General features: G+C 37.5%; 1 protein-coding gene across 4 annotated transcripts in view; it reads left to right on the forward strand.

The window, feature by feature from the left end:
- The window catches only part of dcc (DCC netrin 1 receptor), a 285242-nt gene extending 275233 nt beyond the window's left edge, over positions 1–10009 (forward strand). For all 4 annotated transcript variants that reach the window (XM_077222396.1, XM_077222405.1, XM_077222415.1 and 1 more), the window contains exons 28-29: positions 2836–2978; positions 7065–10009. In XM_077222396.1, the coding sequence (XP_077078511.1) occupies positions 2836–2978; positions 7065–7154 (233 nt within the window). In that variant the 3' untranslated portion in view covers positions 7155–10009. The remainder of the gene's footprint in view (positions 1–2835; positions 2979–7064) is intronic.
- Positions 10010–20000: the final 9991 nt, after the last annotated feature.

The raw sequence follows: 20000 nt of genomic DNA on the forward strand, positions 1-20000 counted from the left end.
CTTCTGTAGGTTTTGCTTTATGGTGAAACTTGGAAAAACACAAACACAAATGCTTCAGAAAATCAATTTTACTGCAAAAAAATTATGTTTCTGTCTCGTTTTTCAGCACTAATATCTAAATATTCTTAAATCAAGATATATTTACTGGAGAAGAAGCAACATGACTGAGGATATTAAGACTTGTTTAATGAAAACTGCATCAAAATGAAGTGAGTTTGAGCTTAAAAAATTAACAAATATCTTGTTTTCCCTTTGAATTAAGTTTATTTTTATGACCCCATTGGCAGATATTTGTTCCTTTTTTAAATACAAACTCTACAAAACTTCAGTCATTTTGCTTCTCCAGTGAATGTATCTTGATTTTAAAATGTTCTTAATTTTGAGGAAGAACATCATTTTTTGAAGTGTTTTTTCCCAGGATGCATTGTAATACTGATCGCGTCTCTAAGCATCAGGGAAGGAGAGATTGTGTGATAAACCGGTGGAGAGAAACGAGTTAAGCGGCGCTCAGGGTTGATGGAGTTTTTAAAGCGGTGTCGGTGATGTGAGGAATCGTGCGGCAGACCAACCTGAAACACATTAAACCATCACACACACACTCACACACACACACGCACACACACACACGTCCTCGACTGAGAGAGACACGATCTGTCCAGATATTAAGACAAAGAACAGCAGAGAGAGTGTTGACCTCATCAAAACACCTCCACGTCACAAAAACAGAAAATATTATATTTTGCATGAAGAAAATGAAGATTATTTTAGGGCCAGTCTGATTTTCATGACAATTAAACACATTTACTGACAGATAATGCTTAAATTCTCATTCTCAGTCATATTTCTCATTGTTATTGTAAAAACAATGTTTTGTTGTTTAATTAAATAAGCAGAACAGCAAATACAGCCATGCATGATGTATAAATACTATTTTAATAATACATCATTATTTTCACATGAAATGTGAAATAATTGTTACTGCTGTGTGCATCTGAATGTTTAAGTCATATTTCTCATTGTTATAATGCAGTTTTGTTAATTTAAATGAGCAGAACAGCAAACACAACCATGCATGATGTATAAATACTTTACTATTAGAATAATACATCATTATTTTCATAACAATTCAAATAATTGTCATTGCTGTATGCATCTGAATATTTAAGGCGCTTACATTCTCATATTAATCTCATTAAATTCTCATAATAAAGTAATATTTCTCATTGTTATAGTGCAATGTTTTGTTTATGTAAATCAGCATGGCAAATCCACAAATGCGACCAGTACGTGTAAACACTACAGTTTGAATAACATCATCTTCTTCATGCAAAATAAAGGTCTAATCTGTTTGTTTGGGTTGAAATGTGACCCAGACGTGTTTTTGATGTTTTTTATGTGGCGACTCTGTGAATTGTCTCTGTTTCTCAATCTAACACTCATCCTGACCTCTTTCCCGCTGAACGAGGCGTCTATAACGGATTATTTTTTGCAGTCGACAGGTTATGAACCGCTGTTGGAGAAGTGTCTCTGAAGATCTTCTGAAGACTCGTCTTCGTGTCTCTATGAGAGTTTGTGTGTTTAAGTGTGAATGGACGTGCTTCGGCTCTCTGTCTTCTGATCTGACGGTTAATGAGCGTTAAACGTCTCTGACTGATGGACAACCATGACATCACTGACCAAAGCCAGCCGAAAGCGGTTCAACACGACAAAACATGTTTCCAGTCCAAATATCTAAAAATTATTAAATCAAGATGCATTTACTAGATGAGTAAAATGCCATCAGATATTATATCTTGTTTTCTGGGGAAATAAATCAAAATTAAGAGAGTTGTTGCTTTAAAAAAGCAAAATGATCTGCCAATGGGGTAAGAAACATAATGTTAATTCAAACAGAATATTTTTTCTCACTCCATTGGCAGACTTTTTTTAAGCATAATACCTGATGGCATTTTACTACATTAGTTAATGCATTTTGATTTAAGATTATTTAGCTATTCAGACTGGAATAAAGACAAGAATACTGCGTGAGAAAAGCATGTTTTGCAGTCTGGGAAAGGCCATTGCAGAATGTGGATTAACGTGGATATTTGCATCGCTGTCAAATTGAAAGTTCAATTGCAAAGTGATTATCAGAAGCGTTGTGGAGCCGGCGAGTGCCAGAAGCAACCGCACAAACACCAGACATAAATTGCTTTACAGTCGACTGGGAATCCATACGAGAGAAAGATCGAGCCGTTATTAGCGTGAGAATGCTAACAAGCTCCTCTGGCCGTTTGCACTCCTGCACATGAACGTCTTTAAGGGGTTTTGTGATATTTTAGAAGCTCAGTTTTGTGGTGCGGTCATTTGTCACAGGTTTCCGGTGTCAATCGCTTCCAGTTATTTTAGCTGTGCAGAAAAGGTTCATTATGTCAACTCACCTTTATTTATATAGAGCTTGTTACTATACAGAGTGTTTCAAATCAGCTTTACAGAGATAACAGGAAATTAATGCAACAAAGTTTGTCTCTAGAAGGAAATTGCGTCATCGTCCACCTTAAGTAAGGCAGATCAATAATATTGTTGAATATTAAATTAACTATGCTGCTGATATTTCAAACTGATATGTGTTATCATAGTAGATCAAACAGAAGATGTGTTTGATTACCATACAGGAAAATGCATTAACTAAAATATTTGTTTAAATTTTTTATTATTATTCTATATATATATATATATATATATATATATAATCTCTCTCTCTCTTTCTTTATATAAATGTAAATGTATATAAAGATAGTTTCCACTAATAATGCACAGATGTATGAGTTATGATAATGGTTTATCTGCTCACAGGAGGGAGTTTACCCAAACCACAGGTGAAGACGGCATCACTGGGGCAGGCTGGGAAGGCCCGGTCGCCGTTACTGCCCGTTTCCGTGCCGACCGCTCCCGAATCCACTGAAGATGGGCCGAAACAAGCCGACGACCCGGCGAGCGTGAGTTACCCATGCTGTAAAACCAATTGTTAAAATTACGGTAAAAAAAACGGCAGCTGTGGTTGCCAGAAATTTACTGTAAAAAAATACAGTAACAACATTTTAGGTTTAACAGACTTCACTAAATTTTACAGTAAACAAACGGTATAATATCTTATAATATCTGATATAACGTTAATTTACCCACCTATTGAAGTATTAATATCTGTTTTGTACCATTGTAATACACTGACAACCACCAAAAAAATTATGAAGAAACAGTTATTTCAAAAAAACAAAAACAAATATGTCATGCAGGGAATTGTGGGAATAAACATTTACTTTTTTTACTATAAATTATACAATGACGTTTAACTTGACGTTTAACTTATTAAATACAAAGATTTAACTTCAACTTGTATATAAAATAAATAACTTTTTAATGGCATAATAATGTTTCTGCTCCAAATTAATTTTTGAAATATAAACATTTAAACAGTGGCTGTTGATTTAACACAGATTTATTCAAACACAGATCAAATATTGAAGAGCAGGTTGAGTAAAAAAAAACAATGAATATGCAATACAGTGCATATATTTATCAGAATGCTCCTCTCTAGAGTTATTTTTCAATTGAGTTAATGCTTTTTCTGAGGTAAATTATTGTTCTCAAGCTGTTTTATTGACGTCTTTCTGCGGTTGAAACAAATATTGATGGATTAAATGAGACATGATTGATTTCAGGAAGTTGTTCTGATGTTCACTGATGTTTATTTGCTGCTGTAACTAGTAGAAAAGAGATGATCGCTTCATCTGTCACACGCATTAAACACACACACACACACACACACACACACACATTTACTGACTGATTTACTGATGAAACTGACAGGATTTGAAATCTAAGACTTTGTTTCATATCAAAAGTATCAAAGATTATTATAATAATTGGATGGCAGGAGTTACAAATAATGTTTAGTGAAGTTAAACTTAAAACAGCACAGACTAAAAGATCGATTCTTGGGATTTAAGAGTCAATATCAGTTTATCTAAATAAAATCATCTAAAACCTCATCATTCCACCGGCTTTCAGTCTCTTTCCAGTGTCATTTTAAATCACGTCCGTAAGCTGAAAGCTTTAATAACTGTTTATCACTAACGAGAATCTTTTCATTTAAACCTCAAGAACAAATTTGTCTCTGAAAGTATGATTGATGGATCTGTGATCCAAAAACCAATCCCTGCCTCTGAATCATTAATATTTCCTGAGCGTTTGTGGCAAACGTTGCGTCTTCATTGTGAATCATTGAAGAGGCGGATGAGACGGAGAGTCGCTGGAGAAAGAGTTTGATTCGTCCTCAGACGATCCGGTTTATCGTTGATGAGGACAGAGAGAGAGAGTCGGGCGAGCGCGGACACGGAAAGGTCAGGAGGATTTATCCATCGGACACATATCTGGTTAATTGGAATGGCCTTTTCCCATCAGAGATGAAGCAAATAAACAAACTGACAGGGATCGGACGTTCACCGGCCCGATGATGCAATAGTGTGAGCCGAGCAGAGATATGACCGTTAATACTGTATTTGTGTGAGCTGTACAGTGTTTAACCGTACACAAAGTGCATTCCCCTATGTTAGTAAAACAGGGATTCTTTGTTAGTCATAGGGATACATAATAACTTAAAAACTATCAATATTTAAATAGCATATGTAATATTCAGCAGAGACACATTTGGTTGGTGAAGCATGATGTGTTTTACTTTGTTATGGACAAATCATGCAAGAAGATTAGAGACTGACAGTAAAATAATTTTTTGTGTTTTTGCTGAATAACTTTGAAGAAAGTGTAAGCCAAAATAATAAAATATCATGTGTATTTGAAATATAGAAATATGATGAAGGAAAATTAAATATTTTTAAATAGGCCTATGAAACTAAATCACCAGTGAGTCCCTGTCTTAACAAGTCAAAATCGTTCCTAATACTGATTCATTCAAAACGGCCTTTTTATTCAGAAACAAAGTAACTTGACTTTATCAATAGGTCATTGAATCATTCGCTCAACTGATTCATTCATAACGGCCTATTCATTCAGGAACGAGGTGATTTGACTTTATCAATAGGTCATTGAATAATTCGCTCAACTGATCCGTTTATAACGGCCTATTCATTCAGGAATGAAGTGATTTGTCTTTATCAATAGGTCATTGAATCATTCGCTCAACTGATTCGTTTATAACGGCCTATTCATTCAGGAATGAAGTGATTTGACTTTATCAATAGGTCATTGAATCATTCGCTCAACTGATTCTTTCAAAACGGCCTTTTTATTCAGGAACGAAGTAAGTAACTTGACTTTATCAATAGGTCATTGAATCATTTGCTCAACTGATTCATTCAAAACGGCCTATTCATTCAGGAACGAAGTGATTTGTCTTTATCAATAGGTCATTGAATCATTCGCTCAACTGATTCGTTCATAACAGCCTATTCATTCAGGAACAAAGTAAGTGATTTGACTTTATCAATAGGTCATTGAATCATTTGCTCAACTGATTCATTCAAAACGGCCTATACATTCAGAAACGAAGTGATTTGACTTTATCAAAATGTCATTGAATCATTCGCTCAACCGATTCATTCAACCAAGTTTAATATTTAATTTAATAAGCAATTTAATATAAAAGTCTTGTTTATTGAACTGTTGTATAACGTGAATATCCCATTTGCTGATATTCTGAAATCAGCTTTCATGCTCAAGTGATATTGCTTAGCTAAAAAATAAAAAAATAAAAAATTAAAAACTCATTCAGAGGCAATCAATGACTCATTTTTGGTATTTTGATCTATTCTGGGGTCGTTTTTGCCCAGAGCCACTGTTAGATTCACCCCTGCTTGCTGTGTGTTTGTGCTGCATGAGTCTAAATTAAGATCTGAGCTGTCAGTGCGATTAAAGCAAACAATCTTCTTCCTCCGTCGTCCCGATGTGAACCATCTCTGAGGTCGTGACCTTTGCTGGACTCATGATGGGATTTCTGAACGTGCCGCTGGTGCGACGGACAATAGATCCGCTAACAGCGCGTGATTGATGCTTTCATGAGCGTTCGTGTCTGTGAGAGTTTTAAATGGAGACGCGTGGACGAGGTCTGATGTTATAGATGTTATAGATGGAGCTCAAAGCACTCCGGCCCGTTCATAGATTACCAATAAACAGCATCAATAACAGCGCTCGGATATTGATGCAATAACCACACTAATTGTTTGCGATGGATCTGAAGGTCAGGCACTTCTGCATGTGCTCATAAAGCGCTTCAAGTTTTCAATATCGCACTGACCTTTTCAAACCTTTTCAACCATGTTGAAAGTTTCCTTGTTTTGGGTGAATCTCAGGAGACGCGAGGCTGCGTTTATACCGGCACATACTATTCTCGTCGCATTCGTTCTGAAATCAGATACATATTCAAAATTATGAAATATTATTACAATGTAAATCAGCTGTTTTCTATGTGAATATATAGTAAAGTGTAATTTATTCCTGTGAATTTTCAGCATCATTACTCCAGTCTTCAGTGTCACATGATCCTTCAGAAATCACTATAATATGATGATTTGATGCTCAAGAAACATTTATGATTATTATCAGTGTTGAAAACAGTTCATGGTTTTGTGTAAACCAAGATCAATTTTATTTTTCAAGATTCTTTGATGAATAGAAAGTTCAAAAGAACAACATTTATTTGAAATAGAATCTTTTGTAACATTATTAATTTATTTACTGTCACTTTTGATCAATTTAATCCATCATTCATTAATAAAAGTATCAATCTCTTTAAAAAAAAGATCTCTACTTAATAAAATGACATAAACACATCAGAATTAGTAAAACTTTAAAGATTAAAAAAGAGAAGGTGAACACTTTACAATAAGGTTCGTTTGTTTGCAAACATTAGTTAACATGAACTAACAGTGAAAAACACTTCTAAACCATTTAATAATCTCAGCATTTACTAATACATTATTCAAATCAAAAGTTGTATCTGTTAATATTATTTAATGAGTTAACATGTAACAAATAATAATTGATTAAAAAAGCGTGTTGTGTTTCAGGTGTACGAGCAGGACGATCTGAGTGAACAGATGGCGAGTCTGGAGGGTCTGATGAAGCAGCTCAACGCCATCACGGGTTCAGCCTTTTAACACACACACACACACACACACACACACACACACACACACACACACACACCTGGAGCGAGGAACCGCAGACTCTTCCTCGGCTCCTGAAACTCCTGAAACGCGACTGAAAAAGGGAAAAACACTCAGAAACCGAAGCTCTCACGGAACGCTGGGAAAGCCTCTCTTTTCTAACAATGTCTGAGATTTTATACGTCTTTACTTTCACGGCTGATGCTCAAACTCTCCGGATCGCCAGGATTCCTGAGTTTAATCTGCTAATGGAAGCTCTTCTCTGACGGGATTATTACTGAGGACTTTCTCCAAACCCAGACTGACGTCTCAATGTCTCAGAGTTGCCAAACGCAGAACCCTTCGTCCACATCTATCGCTGCCAAAATCCTTGCTGAGGAATTATTATATATTCCCATCGTTTGAGTTTTCAAGGATGAGAAAATCTGTTTGGTTTTGTTTGTAGTCGCGTCTCTTTGTGAATCTCCTGGTTTATTATCTCTCTGTTCATCATTTTAATGTCTAATGTGCAGGAGTGTGTTTCTGATTCCACAGTGTGTGTTTTACTCTCCATCAGTTCCAGCGCAGGAAACGAATCCGGAGACGCTTTTCATTTCTCTCTTTTCTCTTTGCATTTAAAATCTTTTATGTGTGTGGAAGTGCAAAAGAGACTTTTTTATGTGCCTATATCTATATTTTTGTTCACATTTTGGTCACCTTATTTATTTACTATGTGCTTATATGCGCAGATCTGAGACTCGAGAACGAAGAAGACGAGTGCCGATATTTGATATTTTCCCTGTAGCGACGCTGTTTTTTACTGTACAGAGCGATCGATGGACTGATGTCTCGGACTGGGTTTCTACCGATATATTTAATATATGATTTACAGTGTTCCTTTCACGCTAATTTATGAACACTATGTGATTAATTCTAGAGCTTTTATTTACCCATTGGGAGAATAAAGAATTCCTAGAGGAATTCTGGGACGGATTTCACTGTGTTTTTCGATGTGATGAAGATTGGAAGATATTTTTCATCATAACACACCTTTGGTTGTCTATAACGTTTTTTTTGTGTGTGTCATAAATGTGATCGACGACATTCCTGCCAAACATGTTTCGATTTTTCCATAATGTTCCGTCTAAAATCCAGCAACATTTTTTATTCAACTCTATCATTCCCTCATAACCTGTTCACTGCAATAATCCTGTTCTTCCTCAGAGTTTCTGTCTCGTGTTCCAGAACTAATATCGAAACATTCTTACATCAAGATACATTTACTGGAGGAGAAGCTAAACGACTTGTTTAAAATTTTAAATGCATAAAAATAAAGTGAGTTTGTTCTTAAAACAAAAACAGACGAGTTCAGGAAAATCATCTTAATTCAAAGGGAAAACAAGTTTTATTTTTTGACCTCATTGACAGATATTTGTTGTCATTTTTCAGAAAACATTGAATGTCATGTTGCTTCTCCAGTAAATGTTTCTTGATTTGAGAATGTTTATGATATTTATGCTGGAAAAGGCAGAAACACTGAGGAAGAACGGGACTTTAGCAGAGTTGCAATTCCTGCTTTAATGAACATGTTCACCTGAAAATCCCAAACCATGAAAAACTCCAGAATCGGCATCCGTTCACACCGATCACGATCTCATAACAGCAGGTCATATGTCTTATGCACTATATTTCATGTATTCTGATTATTTTATGATTTTAAAGACCTAAAATTGAGTATCATATGACTTGCCAAATCGAGCCACTGTTATTTCTATATTTTTGTCTCGTTTTCCAGCACAAATATCAAAACATTCTTAAATCAAGATACATTTACTGGAGAAGCAAAATAACTGAAGATATTAAGTTTTGATTAATGAAAAATGCATCAAAATAAAGTGAGTTTGAGTTTAAAACGAGAACTAATATCTGTCAATGGAGTCAGAACAATAATCCTGTCTCCCTTCAAATGAAGTTAGGTTTTTTTGACCTCATATATAGTCACATGATCTACTGTTATGATGCTGGGGTTTGGACAGCATGATGACAGAAACGTTGATTTCCAGTAAACAGTGATGGGATTGATTAATGACCTGATCTCTGAAAGGTTTATTAAAACACCTTCATAGAGGGAATAATTATCTGTGTTAATATAGGATATGAGAGGAGGAATCATTCTTATGTGTATTTTACTTCATCCTTAAATTGTCAGATTTTAGCGTCGTTAACCAAACTAGAGTAGCGATCGAGAAAGGAGATCTGGTTCAGGATCTGGAGATCCAGGTTCAGGATCTGGAGATCCGGTTTAGGGTCTGGAGATCCGGTTCAGGGTCTGGAGATCCGGTTCAGGATCTGGAGATCCGGTTCAGGATCTAAAGATCCGGTTCAGGATCTGGAGATCCGGTTCAGGATCTGGGATATCCGGTTCAGGATCTGGATCTGGAGATCCGGGGTTCAGGATCTGAAGATCCAGGTTCAGGATCTGGAGATCCGGTTCAGGGTCTGGAGATCCGGTTCAGGATCTGGAGATCCGGTTCAGGATCTAAAGATCCGGTTCAAGATCTGGAGATCCGGTTCAGGATCTGGGATATCCGGTTCAGGATCTGGATCTGGAGATCCGGGGTTCAGGATCTGGAGATCCGGTTCAGGATCTGGGAGATCCGGTTCAGGGTCTGGAGATCCGGTTCAGGGTCTGGAGATCTAGTTTTCGGTGTGAAGGACAGGAGCCGATGCTGAACCTTCACGAGGACTTGTATACGATTACTGGTTTTGTAATGCACTGTAGAACAGTCCAATGTTCCTTTTTATATAGAAATGTTATTTGAATGGTGCATTCTTTTTGTTTGATAAATAAAGCCTTTGATAATAAACAGTGTTTGTGTTTGATCTTCAGTCGGGTCACATGATGTTCATTGAGGAGAATAAACAGGTAAACTTGTTCTTTTAGAAAGGTCAACAAAGGGTTAAAAGCTCAATCTGATGGACACAACAGACAGACGTGCAGATATATTAACTATCTATCTATATTTATCTATCTATTCATACTTATCTATATCTGTCTGTCTATCTCTGTATCTATCATTCTTTCTGTCTGTCTATATATATATATATATATATATATATATATACATCTGTCTATCTTTATCTGTCTATCCATCTGTCTGTCATTATCTTTATATCTATCTATCTATATATATATATATATATATATTTGATTCATTTGTTGCCATAGGAGAGGAAGAATTTTGCAAACTCGTTAAATCATCTAAATCGACAACATGTATGTTAGACCCTATACCGACTAAACTACTGAAAGAGATGCTTCCAGAAGTCATAAATCCTCTTCTTAACATCATTAATTCATCTTTGTCTCTAGGATACGTACCAAAAACCTTTAAGCTGGCTATGATTAAACCGCTTGTTAAAAAAACGCAACTTGATCCTACAGAATTAGTCAATTACAGGCCGATCTCAAATCTACCTTTTCTGTCAAAGATACTAGAACAGGCAGTATCCTCACAACTGTGTTCCTTTCTTGAAAGAAAAGCTATCTTCGAGGATTTTCAGTCCGGATTTAGACCGCACCATAGCACTGAGACAGCTCTCATTAGAGTCAAGATGGTTTGCTCTTATCCTCCGATCGTGGTTGTATCTCTCTATTAGTGTTACTCGATCTTAGTGCTGCATTTGACACCATTGACCACAACATTCTCTTAAATAGACTAGAAAACTATGTTGGCATGAGTGGAATTGCATTAGCATGGTTTAAATCATATTTCTCTGACCGCTATCAGTTTGTAGCAGTAAATGAAGAGATGTCTTATCGATCACAAGTTCAGTATGGCGTACCACAAGGCTCAGTACTAGGACCGCTGCTGTTCACTCTGTACATGCTACCTTTAGGAGATATCATTAGGAAACATGGAATTAGCTTTCACTGTTATGCTGATGATACTCAGCTCTATATTTCTTCCAAACCTAACGAAACTCACCAATTCACAAAATTATCAGAATGCATAGTTGATATCAAAAACTGGATGACTAGTAATTTCCTACTACTAAATTCTAAAAAAACAGAGATTCTAATTATTGGACAAAAAACTTCCACACGTAATAACCTAGAATACCGTCTAACACTTGATGGCTGATCTGTTAAGTCTTCGTCGTCAGTTAGGAACCTGGGTGTGCTCTTTGATACCAATCTTTCATTTGAAAGTCACGTGTCTAGTGTCTGTAAAACCGCATTTTTCCATCTTAAAAATATATCTAAATGACGTCATATGCTCTCATTGACAAATGCAGAACAACTAGTTCATGCGTTCATGACATCAAGGCTAGATTATTGTAATGCTCTACTGGGTGGTTGCCCTGCACGCTTAATAAACAAACTACAGCTAGTTCAAAACGCAGCCGCTAGAGTTCTTACCAGAACCAGGAAGTACGACCATATTAGCCCGGTTCTGTCAACACTGCATTGGCTCCCTATTAAACATCGTATAAATTTTAAAATATTGCTGATTACTTTCAAAGCACTAAATGGTTTAGCTCCCCAGTACTTGAGCGAGCTCTTAACGCATTATAGTCCTTCACGTCTATTGCGATCTCAAAACTCCGGCCAGTTGATAATACCTAGAATATCTAAATCGACTGCTGGCGGTAGATCCTTTTCCTATTTAGCACCAAAACTTTGGAACAATCTTCCTAACATTGTCCGGGAAGCAGACACAGTCTGTCAGTTCAAAGCTAGACTAAAAACACATCTCTTTGACCTAGCATTCACATAACACTCTATAGACTTCTATAATTCAATATTAGGCTGCTTAGATTAGGTCAGCCGGAACTGGGAACACTTCCCTTAAATCCTGATGTAGTCGTTACATCATACGAAGAATGGCACCTACGCTAATTTTAGTGTCTTTGTTTATCCCGAGGTTTTCCCGCAGCCTGCCCGATCCAGGCTGTTTCCAGATCTGACGAAGGACTTTCGCCTGGACCCGATGACAATGCAGTGCTGAAGTGCCAACTAGCCTCTCCCTATGGAGGATCCCTATACCACTCTACAGATAAAGCCTTGTGGAATTTTTTGGTTCGCGTACCTACCCAAAGTGATAAGATAAAATAAAATTCTGCATCAAAATTTATAGACAAGACAAGTAGTTTGTTTGGGCATGGTTTGTAAGGAATTACAAACCTGCGCACATATATTCAAACGCACATAACTATAGAATCAATTCTTAATGCGCATGTGAACGCCATCAGCGTCTATCACAGGTTCACATTTAAAGTCTGTTTAGAGAGAACGGTGTCGTCTTAGCGGCCCCTAATTTAATAACAAATGATCATTTAGACGGAAGTGAATCAATCAAAACTAACTTTAGCTGGAAAAAACATTTTTCAAGAGCCACTATAAAACCAAACCAATCTCTGTTACCTTAAATTATATGTTTATCTCTGTAAAGCTGCTTTGAAACAATCTACATTGTTAAAAGCACTATATAAATGAGGATGACTTGATTATATATATATATATATATATATATATATATATATATATATATATATATATATATATGAGCCTCTTACTGAAGTGAATCCAGCAAACCCTCAGTGATGAAGATCACAGCCTCATGTACGGTCAGTAAATTCGTGAAGCTGGACGACTCAAACACACACACACACACACACACATTATACTACAGTCAGAGACAAGTCCTGGTCCAGTGTATCCCGCAGCGCTCGCTCCAGCCCGACACACAGCAGATGTCCTGTAAATGTGTGTGATTAATGGAGGCTGTGCGTGACATATGCTTCAGCAGATGCTTCACATGACAGGAGAAGATCTCACTGGTGTAAAGACACTGTGAGCATCAGACGCCTGTCCTGCAGGACCTGAACACATCCAGAACCCGCTGAGCCGCTTCAGATATTACATCAGATATTGAGTTCAGAAGACAAGACGCTACAGACAAAACCATTGTTTTTCATGCACTGATCAGTTTCAGGGTCTATTTTCTTCTTTAACGTCTTTTTCTTTCAGACTATTGTAAAGAAAACATCCAAAATACACATTTGAGTGTTTATTTTGTTGCACTTCATCTATTTGTGTCTGCAGTCGGGAAAGTTACCTTTAAAAGTAATGTTACAATATTGTGTTTCTCCCTAGATAAAGTAACTAATTGCGTTACATTTTGGAAAGTAATGTGTTACAATATTGCGTTACTCCATAAAAAAGTAACTAATTGCATTACTTAGTTACTTTTGTGGAAAGTAATGTTACAGCATTGTGTTACTCTGTAAAAGTAACTATTTGCATTACTAAGTTACTTTTTTGAAAGTAATGTGTTACAATATTGTGTTCCTCCCCAAATAAAATAACTTATTGCGTTACTTAGTTACTTTTTGGAAAGTAATGTGTTAAAATATTAAGTTACTCCCTAAAAAAGTAACTAATTGTGTTAGTTACTTTTGTGGAAAGTACTGTTACAGTATTGCGTTACTCTATAAAAAGTAACTATTTGCATTACTAAGTTACTTTTTTGAAAGTAATGTGTTACAATAGTAATTTACTCCCTAAAAAGTAACTAATTGTGTTACTTAGTTACTTTTGTGGAAAGTAATGTGTTAAAATATTGTGTTCCTCCCCAAATAAAGTAACTAATTGCGTTACTTATTTACTTTTTGGAAAGTAATGTGTTAAAATATTGTGTTCCTCCCTAAATAAAGTAACTAATTGCGTTAGTTACTTTTTGGAAAGTAATGTGTAACAATATTGTGTTACTCCCTAAAAAAGTAACTAATTGCGTTACTTAGTTACTTTTGTGGAAAGTAATGTGTTACAATATTGTGTTCCTCCCCAAATAAAGTAACTTATTGCGTTACTTTTTGGATTTTGAAAAGTAATGTGTAACAATATTGTGTTACTCCCTAAATAAAGTAACTAATTGTGTTACTTAGTTACTTTTGTGGAAAGTAAGGTTACAGTATTTCGTTACTCTACAAAAAAGTAACTATTTGCATTACTAAGTTACTTTTTTGAAAGTAATGTGTTACAATACTATGTTGCTCCCTAAAAAAGTAACTAATTGCGTTACTTAGTTACTTTTGTGGAAAGTAATGTGTTACAATATTGTGTTCCTCCTCAAATAAAGTAACTAATTCTGTTACTTAGTTACTTTTTGGAAAGTAATGTGTTGAAATATTGTGTTACTCCCTAAAAAAATTACTAATTGCGTTACTTAGTTACCTTTGTGGAAAGTAATTTGTTAGAATATTGCGTTTTGTTTTGGCAAATGTAAAGGCCCTTTCCCATTTTTTTATTCAAGGAAATCCAAATTCACTTTTAATCTAAAGCTACAATATGCGTCAATTTACTTTTGAGTTCTCTCAATATGGCGACAGGAGTGACTGGAGTGTCAGTCAGCACATGGCAAAACGAAGTTACTTGCATTACTTATTGAAAAAACTAACTCCAATATTCTGGTGTAAATTTTAATGCTTTACTTGAAAAAGTAATCTGATTATGTAACTTGCATTTCCCCGAACACTGTGAGTCATAAATCTTCACTTCAGCAGCTTCACACACACCAAACTTTACAATTTTATCCATATCTATATTCTGAAGGTTTGTTCATATATAATTTGCCTGAATTATAGTTTATCTTATTCCTGAAAACATTTTTTTTGTGTGTCTATTTTATTGATAGTATTTTCTGATTTATTCTGTGATAAAAAGAAAATTCAGAATCCCCTCTAGAAAAACATTTAAAATGTCAAGAAATCAAACAATAATTTTAAACCTGGCTTTATCCAGTGTTCAGATTTCGGTTAGAAATGTATGCAAATTAGTGCATATTTAATTAGACCATGCATTTTTAAAGAAAACATAACACAAATTTGACATCTTAATGTACTGTGATTAATCAACTTTGGAAAAGTATGGTGAGATCTGTTTTACTCTATCCATTTGTTTTCTTTTCTTCAAACAAGAAGTCAGAACAGAACTCAAAGGGAAATATTTAGATACTTGTACTGGAAAACAAGAGAGAAATACTGAGGAACGACATGATTTTCACTGGTGTTGTCTTGCCTTAGTAGTCCAACTAGGTTTTGATGTTTCACAATACTTTTCAAAATTTATTTCTCTCGACTTAGATAATCACACACTTTCTCTGTTGCAAAAGAAAAGTAAGTGGTGAAGAACTTTCTGTTCCTCTTAAAGTTCTGCTGTGTGTTTGTGATGAACCTGACCCAGGAACAGCGGGTGGTTTTATCAACACTTTCACGCTGAAAACATGCATTTTACACTTTTGGTGCATCAAGTTCCTCTGCAAGAATGATCTCAAGACTGTTTGAGAATCTCGGTCTCGTAAAGTCGTGGTTGAACAGAAGCTCCTGCTAGTCTTGAGGTTTCGAGATGCTGCTGTTGAAAGAGAGTGTGTGTCAGATCCAGTGTCTTCTCACACGCCTCACTGACACCTTCCGCTAATTTACTGCCAACAAAAGCCTCGCGCTGCACCGGTGGGCCGACAGAGGCGTAAGCTGTGTGTGTGTGTGTGTCACTGATGTGTGTGTCGCACCTTTGTTGTGTTGCTGGATCAACGCTGAAGAGCGCTTCACGGATCACCTGTGATTCATGAGCACTGAGTCACAGAAAAGAACTGAACTCAACATTACTCTACTGATTAAAACACATCTCAGGAGAATAATGATTCAAAATAATCTTCAAAATTAATGTATGAAATGTTTATATTTGAAGATGTAAGACTGGAAGAACTGGAATAACTTAAAGAGAGAGCTACTCTCTGAGAAAACCAAGGAAATTAACATATTGAACTCGAAGGCCTCACCTCCTTCATCCTAATCTACATTTCTCCCCCTCATTCTTCAGAGATCACCCAAACTCACCCAAGAATCTAAATGGTTTAATGTGAACAATTATCATACAGTTTATACATGTTTGATATCATTTTAAATGTCTCAGTGCGACTGGTACAAATGTCTCATTCCCAAAGAAGTAAACCAAAAGTTAATAAAGTTCTTAAGAGTTTAGAAATATCTTGCACACAGGAGTGTGTGTCTTCCAGGCAAATGGCCCTCTGCTCTCAGAAGGTGTTAACAGTGTCCCACTGTCAGCAAATGGTTTCCCCCAGTAAGCCTGGGACAGCAAGGTCAATTCCCACTGTGAACTCATATTTACATGAATGAGGTCTGGGTATATAATGAAATGCAGCGAGAGCTCGGGGCCTTTCTGTATCTGAGATCGGCCCGTCGGCTCTTGGCCTACATTTCTAATGTCGGGTAAACATTTTCCTCTTTGTTCTAGAGAAAATGTGATGTTTTGCATTGATTATCTTTGAATTGATTATGAAATTGTAATGATACATTTACCTGACATATTGAATTGTGATATTTGATTATTCTAATTGACTTTGACATTATTTTCATTCAAGAGTTTAAAAGAATAGTAAAACATTCGCTCACATTTAATGATGCACAGATATCATTAAAACCTTTTCATTTATGGAGTCAGATGAAATAATGAGTAAATACATATGACAAAAATGTATTGCATTTAATCAAAAATACTTTGTCCCGAGAAAAGACAGTAACACGCAGAGCCCTTCCGTGGTGTCGGATGCCGGACTTTGGGCCGATCCAGCACGACCGTACAAAGATAACTACAAACTTCAAAGTTTTCATCTAATACTCATATTTTACTTTATTTTATTTCAGCTTTATTTTAATTAAAATAAAAATGACTTCCTAGTTTTGCATCAATACTGGTTTGTGCATAAACAACTTACCATCACAATGCTGGAGACTGCTGGTGATTGCTAGGCTTTTGCTAGGTTGTTGCTAAGGTGTTGTGATGGGGTTGCTCTGTGGTTGCTAGGGCATTGTTAGGGTGTTGCTAGGTAGTTGTTAATGCGTTGTGAAGGTGTTGCTAGGCATTGTGAGGGTGTTACTAGGTGGCTGTTAAGGTGTTGCTTTGTGGTTGCTTGGGCATTGTGAGGGTGTTGCTTGGTGGTTGCTAGGGCGTTGTGAGGGTGTTGCTCATTAGTTGATAAGGCGTTGTCAGGGTGTTGCTCAGTGGTTGATAAGGCGTTGTGAGGGTGTTGCTCAGCGGTTGATAAGGCGTTGTGAGGGTGTTGCTCAGCGGTTGATAAGGCGTTGTCAGGGTGTTGCTCAGTGGTTGATAAGGCGTTGTGAGGGTGTTGCTCAGTGGTTGATAAGGTGTTGTGAGGGTGTTGCTCAGTGGTTGCTAGGGCGTTGTGAGAGTGTTTCTAGGTGCTTGATAAGGCGTTGTGAGGGTGTTGCTTGGTGCTTGCCTGGGCATTGTGAGGGTTTTGCTCAGTGGTTGCTAGGGCGTTGTGAGGGTGTTTCTATGTGGTTGATAAGGCGTTGAGAAGGTGTTGCTCTATGGTTGCTAGGGCATTGTGAGGGTGTTGCTCTGTGGTTGATAAGTCGTTTGAGGGTATTTCTAGGTGGTTGTTAAGGCATTGTGAGGGTGTTTCTAGGTGGTTGATAAGAGATTACAAGGGTTTTTCTTGGATGTTGATAAGGCATTGTGAAGGTGTTGCTAGGTGGTTGTTAAGGTATTGTGAGGGTGTTGCTAGATGGTTTCTAGGGCATTGTGAGGGTGTTTCTAGGTGGTTGATAAGGTGTTGTGAGGGTGTTGCTAGGTGGTTGTTAAGGGGTTGTGAGGGTGTTGCTAGGTGGTTGTTAAGGCGTTGTGAGGGTGTTGCTAGGTGGTTTCGAGGTTATTGTGAGAGTGTTTCTAAGTGGTTGATAAGTTGTTGTGAGGGTGTTACTAGGTGGTTGTTAAGGCGTTGTGAGGGTGTTGCTAGGTGGTTTCGAGGATATTGTGAGGGTGTTTCTAGGTGGTTGATAGGCTGTTGTGAGGGTGTTGCTCAGAGGCTGCACTGAATGAATCTGCCAGCATCAGACATGCATTTCAAAGTGAAAGTGGCCAAAACAGAGAATGTGCGTGACTCAATCCTAACTCCGTGTTTGTACAGTAAATGGTTGCCCTGTTGACCCGTTTATCAGAGCTCAGTGACCGCAGAAACGGAGGCCTGCTGTGCAGATGTAGACGCTGATGGGATGTTGACCTACATATGGAGGCGCAGGAGTGTGAATCTGGACCAGCGGGTGGGTTTAATCTGCCACGACCAGCAGGAGATCCACATCACACACACACACACACACACACGCACGCACACACAAACACACACACACACACACACACACACACACACACACACACACACACACACACACACACACACACACACACACACACACAAACACACACACACGTACACACAAACACACACACACACACACACACACAACACAGATACATCACTGATGTGACAGATGCAGACGACACACAAACACAATAGCTGAAATGTGTCAGATCACAGTTCATGATGTGTTGATCGTTATGTTTTCTGTTTCTCTCAGTGTAACTGCAACTGTCTCTTCCTGGGCTTGTAAGTTAAATTACTTCAACTCTTGACATGTTTATATCAGAATACCATTCTTACACAGAATAATAATTATAATATTGCCTTGTAATTTCTGAGATGACACCTGGATACAGACTGATTTAAACATGAAAGATAATGGGCTTGTGGAGAAAAATAAATATATATATATAAAAATAAATAAAAAAATGCATTAATAAATATTTATATAATGATTTCCATTACACGAGAGTAGATGTTAAAACTTCATGCTGATTTGTACTCTGCTTTCGCCAAGATAAGCACCAACTAAGACGTAGCTTTACAGTAACCTATGCTTCTCCATCCATTTACGCTTCTTTCCATCTGGTGACGTGAATCTCCTTCTGTCTGGTGTTAATAGTGTATTTGCGCGTCAGCACACACAGCGGCTGCAACCACAGTGCGGTCCCCCCATAACAACCCTCTGGATTGAGCGGAGTAGGGAACATCTCTAGGGTCTTCAAGTGGGCACCTTCCGTCCTCAGTGTTTCGTCGACTAGCCCACGACACCTCAAGAGGGCTCGACAGTGACTCTGGCGTCCCAGAGTCACCCCCCTCCGTCCCCCACTCAACTCAGCCCAGCTTACTGACCTCTACTTCCCTCTTGCTGCTGAGACCTAACCACAATCTCACAATCTCTCCGCAACCCAACCATACGCGCCAACCCGTTTGACTAAGGCTGTCGAGCCCCACTGGTGCGTTAATATGCAGTTTCAGTGGCAACGGTTCTGTATGGCATACCACCTACCGCAAAACACAATATCTGCCCAACATCCCGTCATTCACGCAATATACACAGGAACGTAATGACTGTAAATACTATACAACCTATACAAATAAACCAACACCCTTCAAGTTTTCAAGAATTCTACGAAACCGTAGCATGGCGGCCTGTCCTCAGCCAGCTAGAATCTTTCTGTCTCAACCACAGCCAGTTGCTGCTTCTTTCTGCTGCTTCAGATAAGTTCTTTAGGCCCCATCCACACTACTGCGTTTTCGTTTAAAAACGGAGACCTTTTGCTACGTTTGCACCTCCCGTCCACACTAAAACGGGAAAAACGAAGACCCAAAACGGAGAAGTTTAGAAACGCTGCAGCTCCGTTTTTCGTTTTGAATCTCCGGAGGGCGTTTTAGTGTAGACGGGACAAAACGGAGGAGTTTAGAAACGATGACGTAGAAGGTCACGCTCGGCTCTATGATTGGGTGTCATCACCCATGACGTATCCTTCCCTAATTCGTCAGCCACCCATCACATGTCCCGTCACCGGAAGAAAACAAACAAAAACATCCTGGACTACGTAGCTGATGTTAGTGAGTGCAACATGGATAACGAATTACAAGCGTTACTGAC

This window comes from Siphateles boraxobius, unplaced genomic scaffold (assembly GCF_051911475.1).
Source record: "Siphateles boraxobius isolate OS27281-9 unplaced genomic scaffold, OSU_SipBor_1 120, whole genome shotgun sequence".
NCBI lineage: Eukaryota > Metazoa > Chordata > Actinopteri > Cypriniformes > Leuciscidae > Siphateles > Siphateles boraxobius.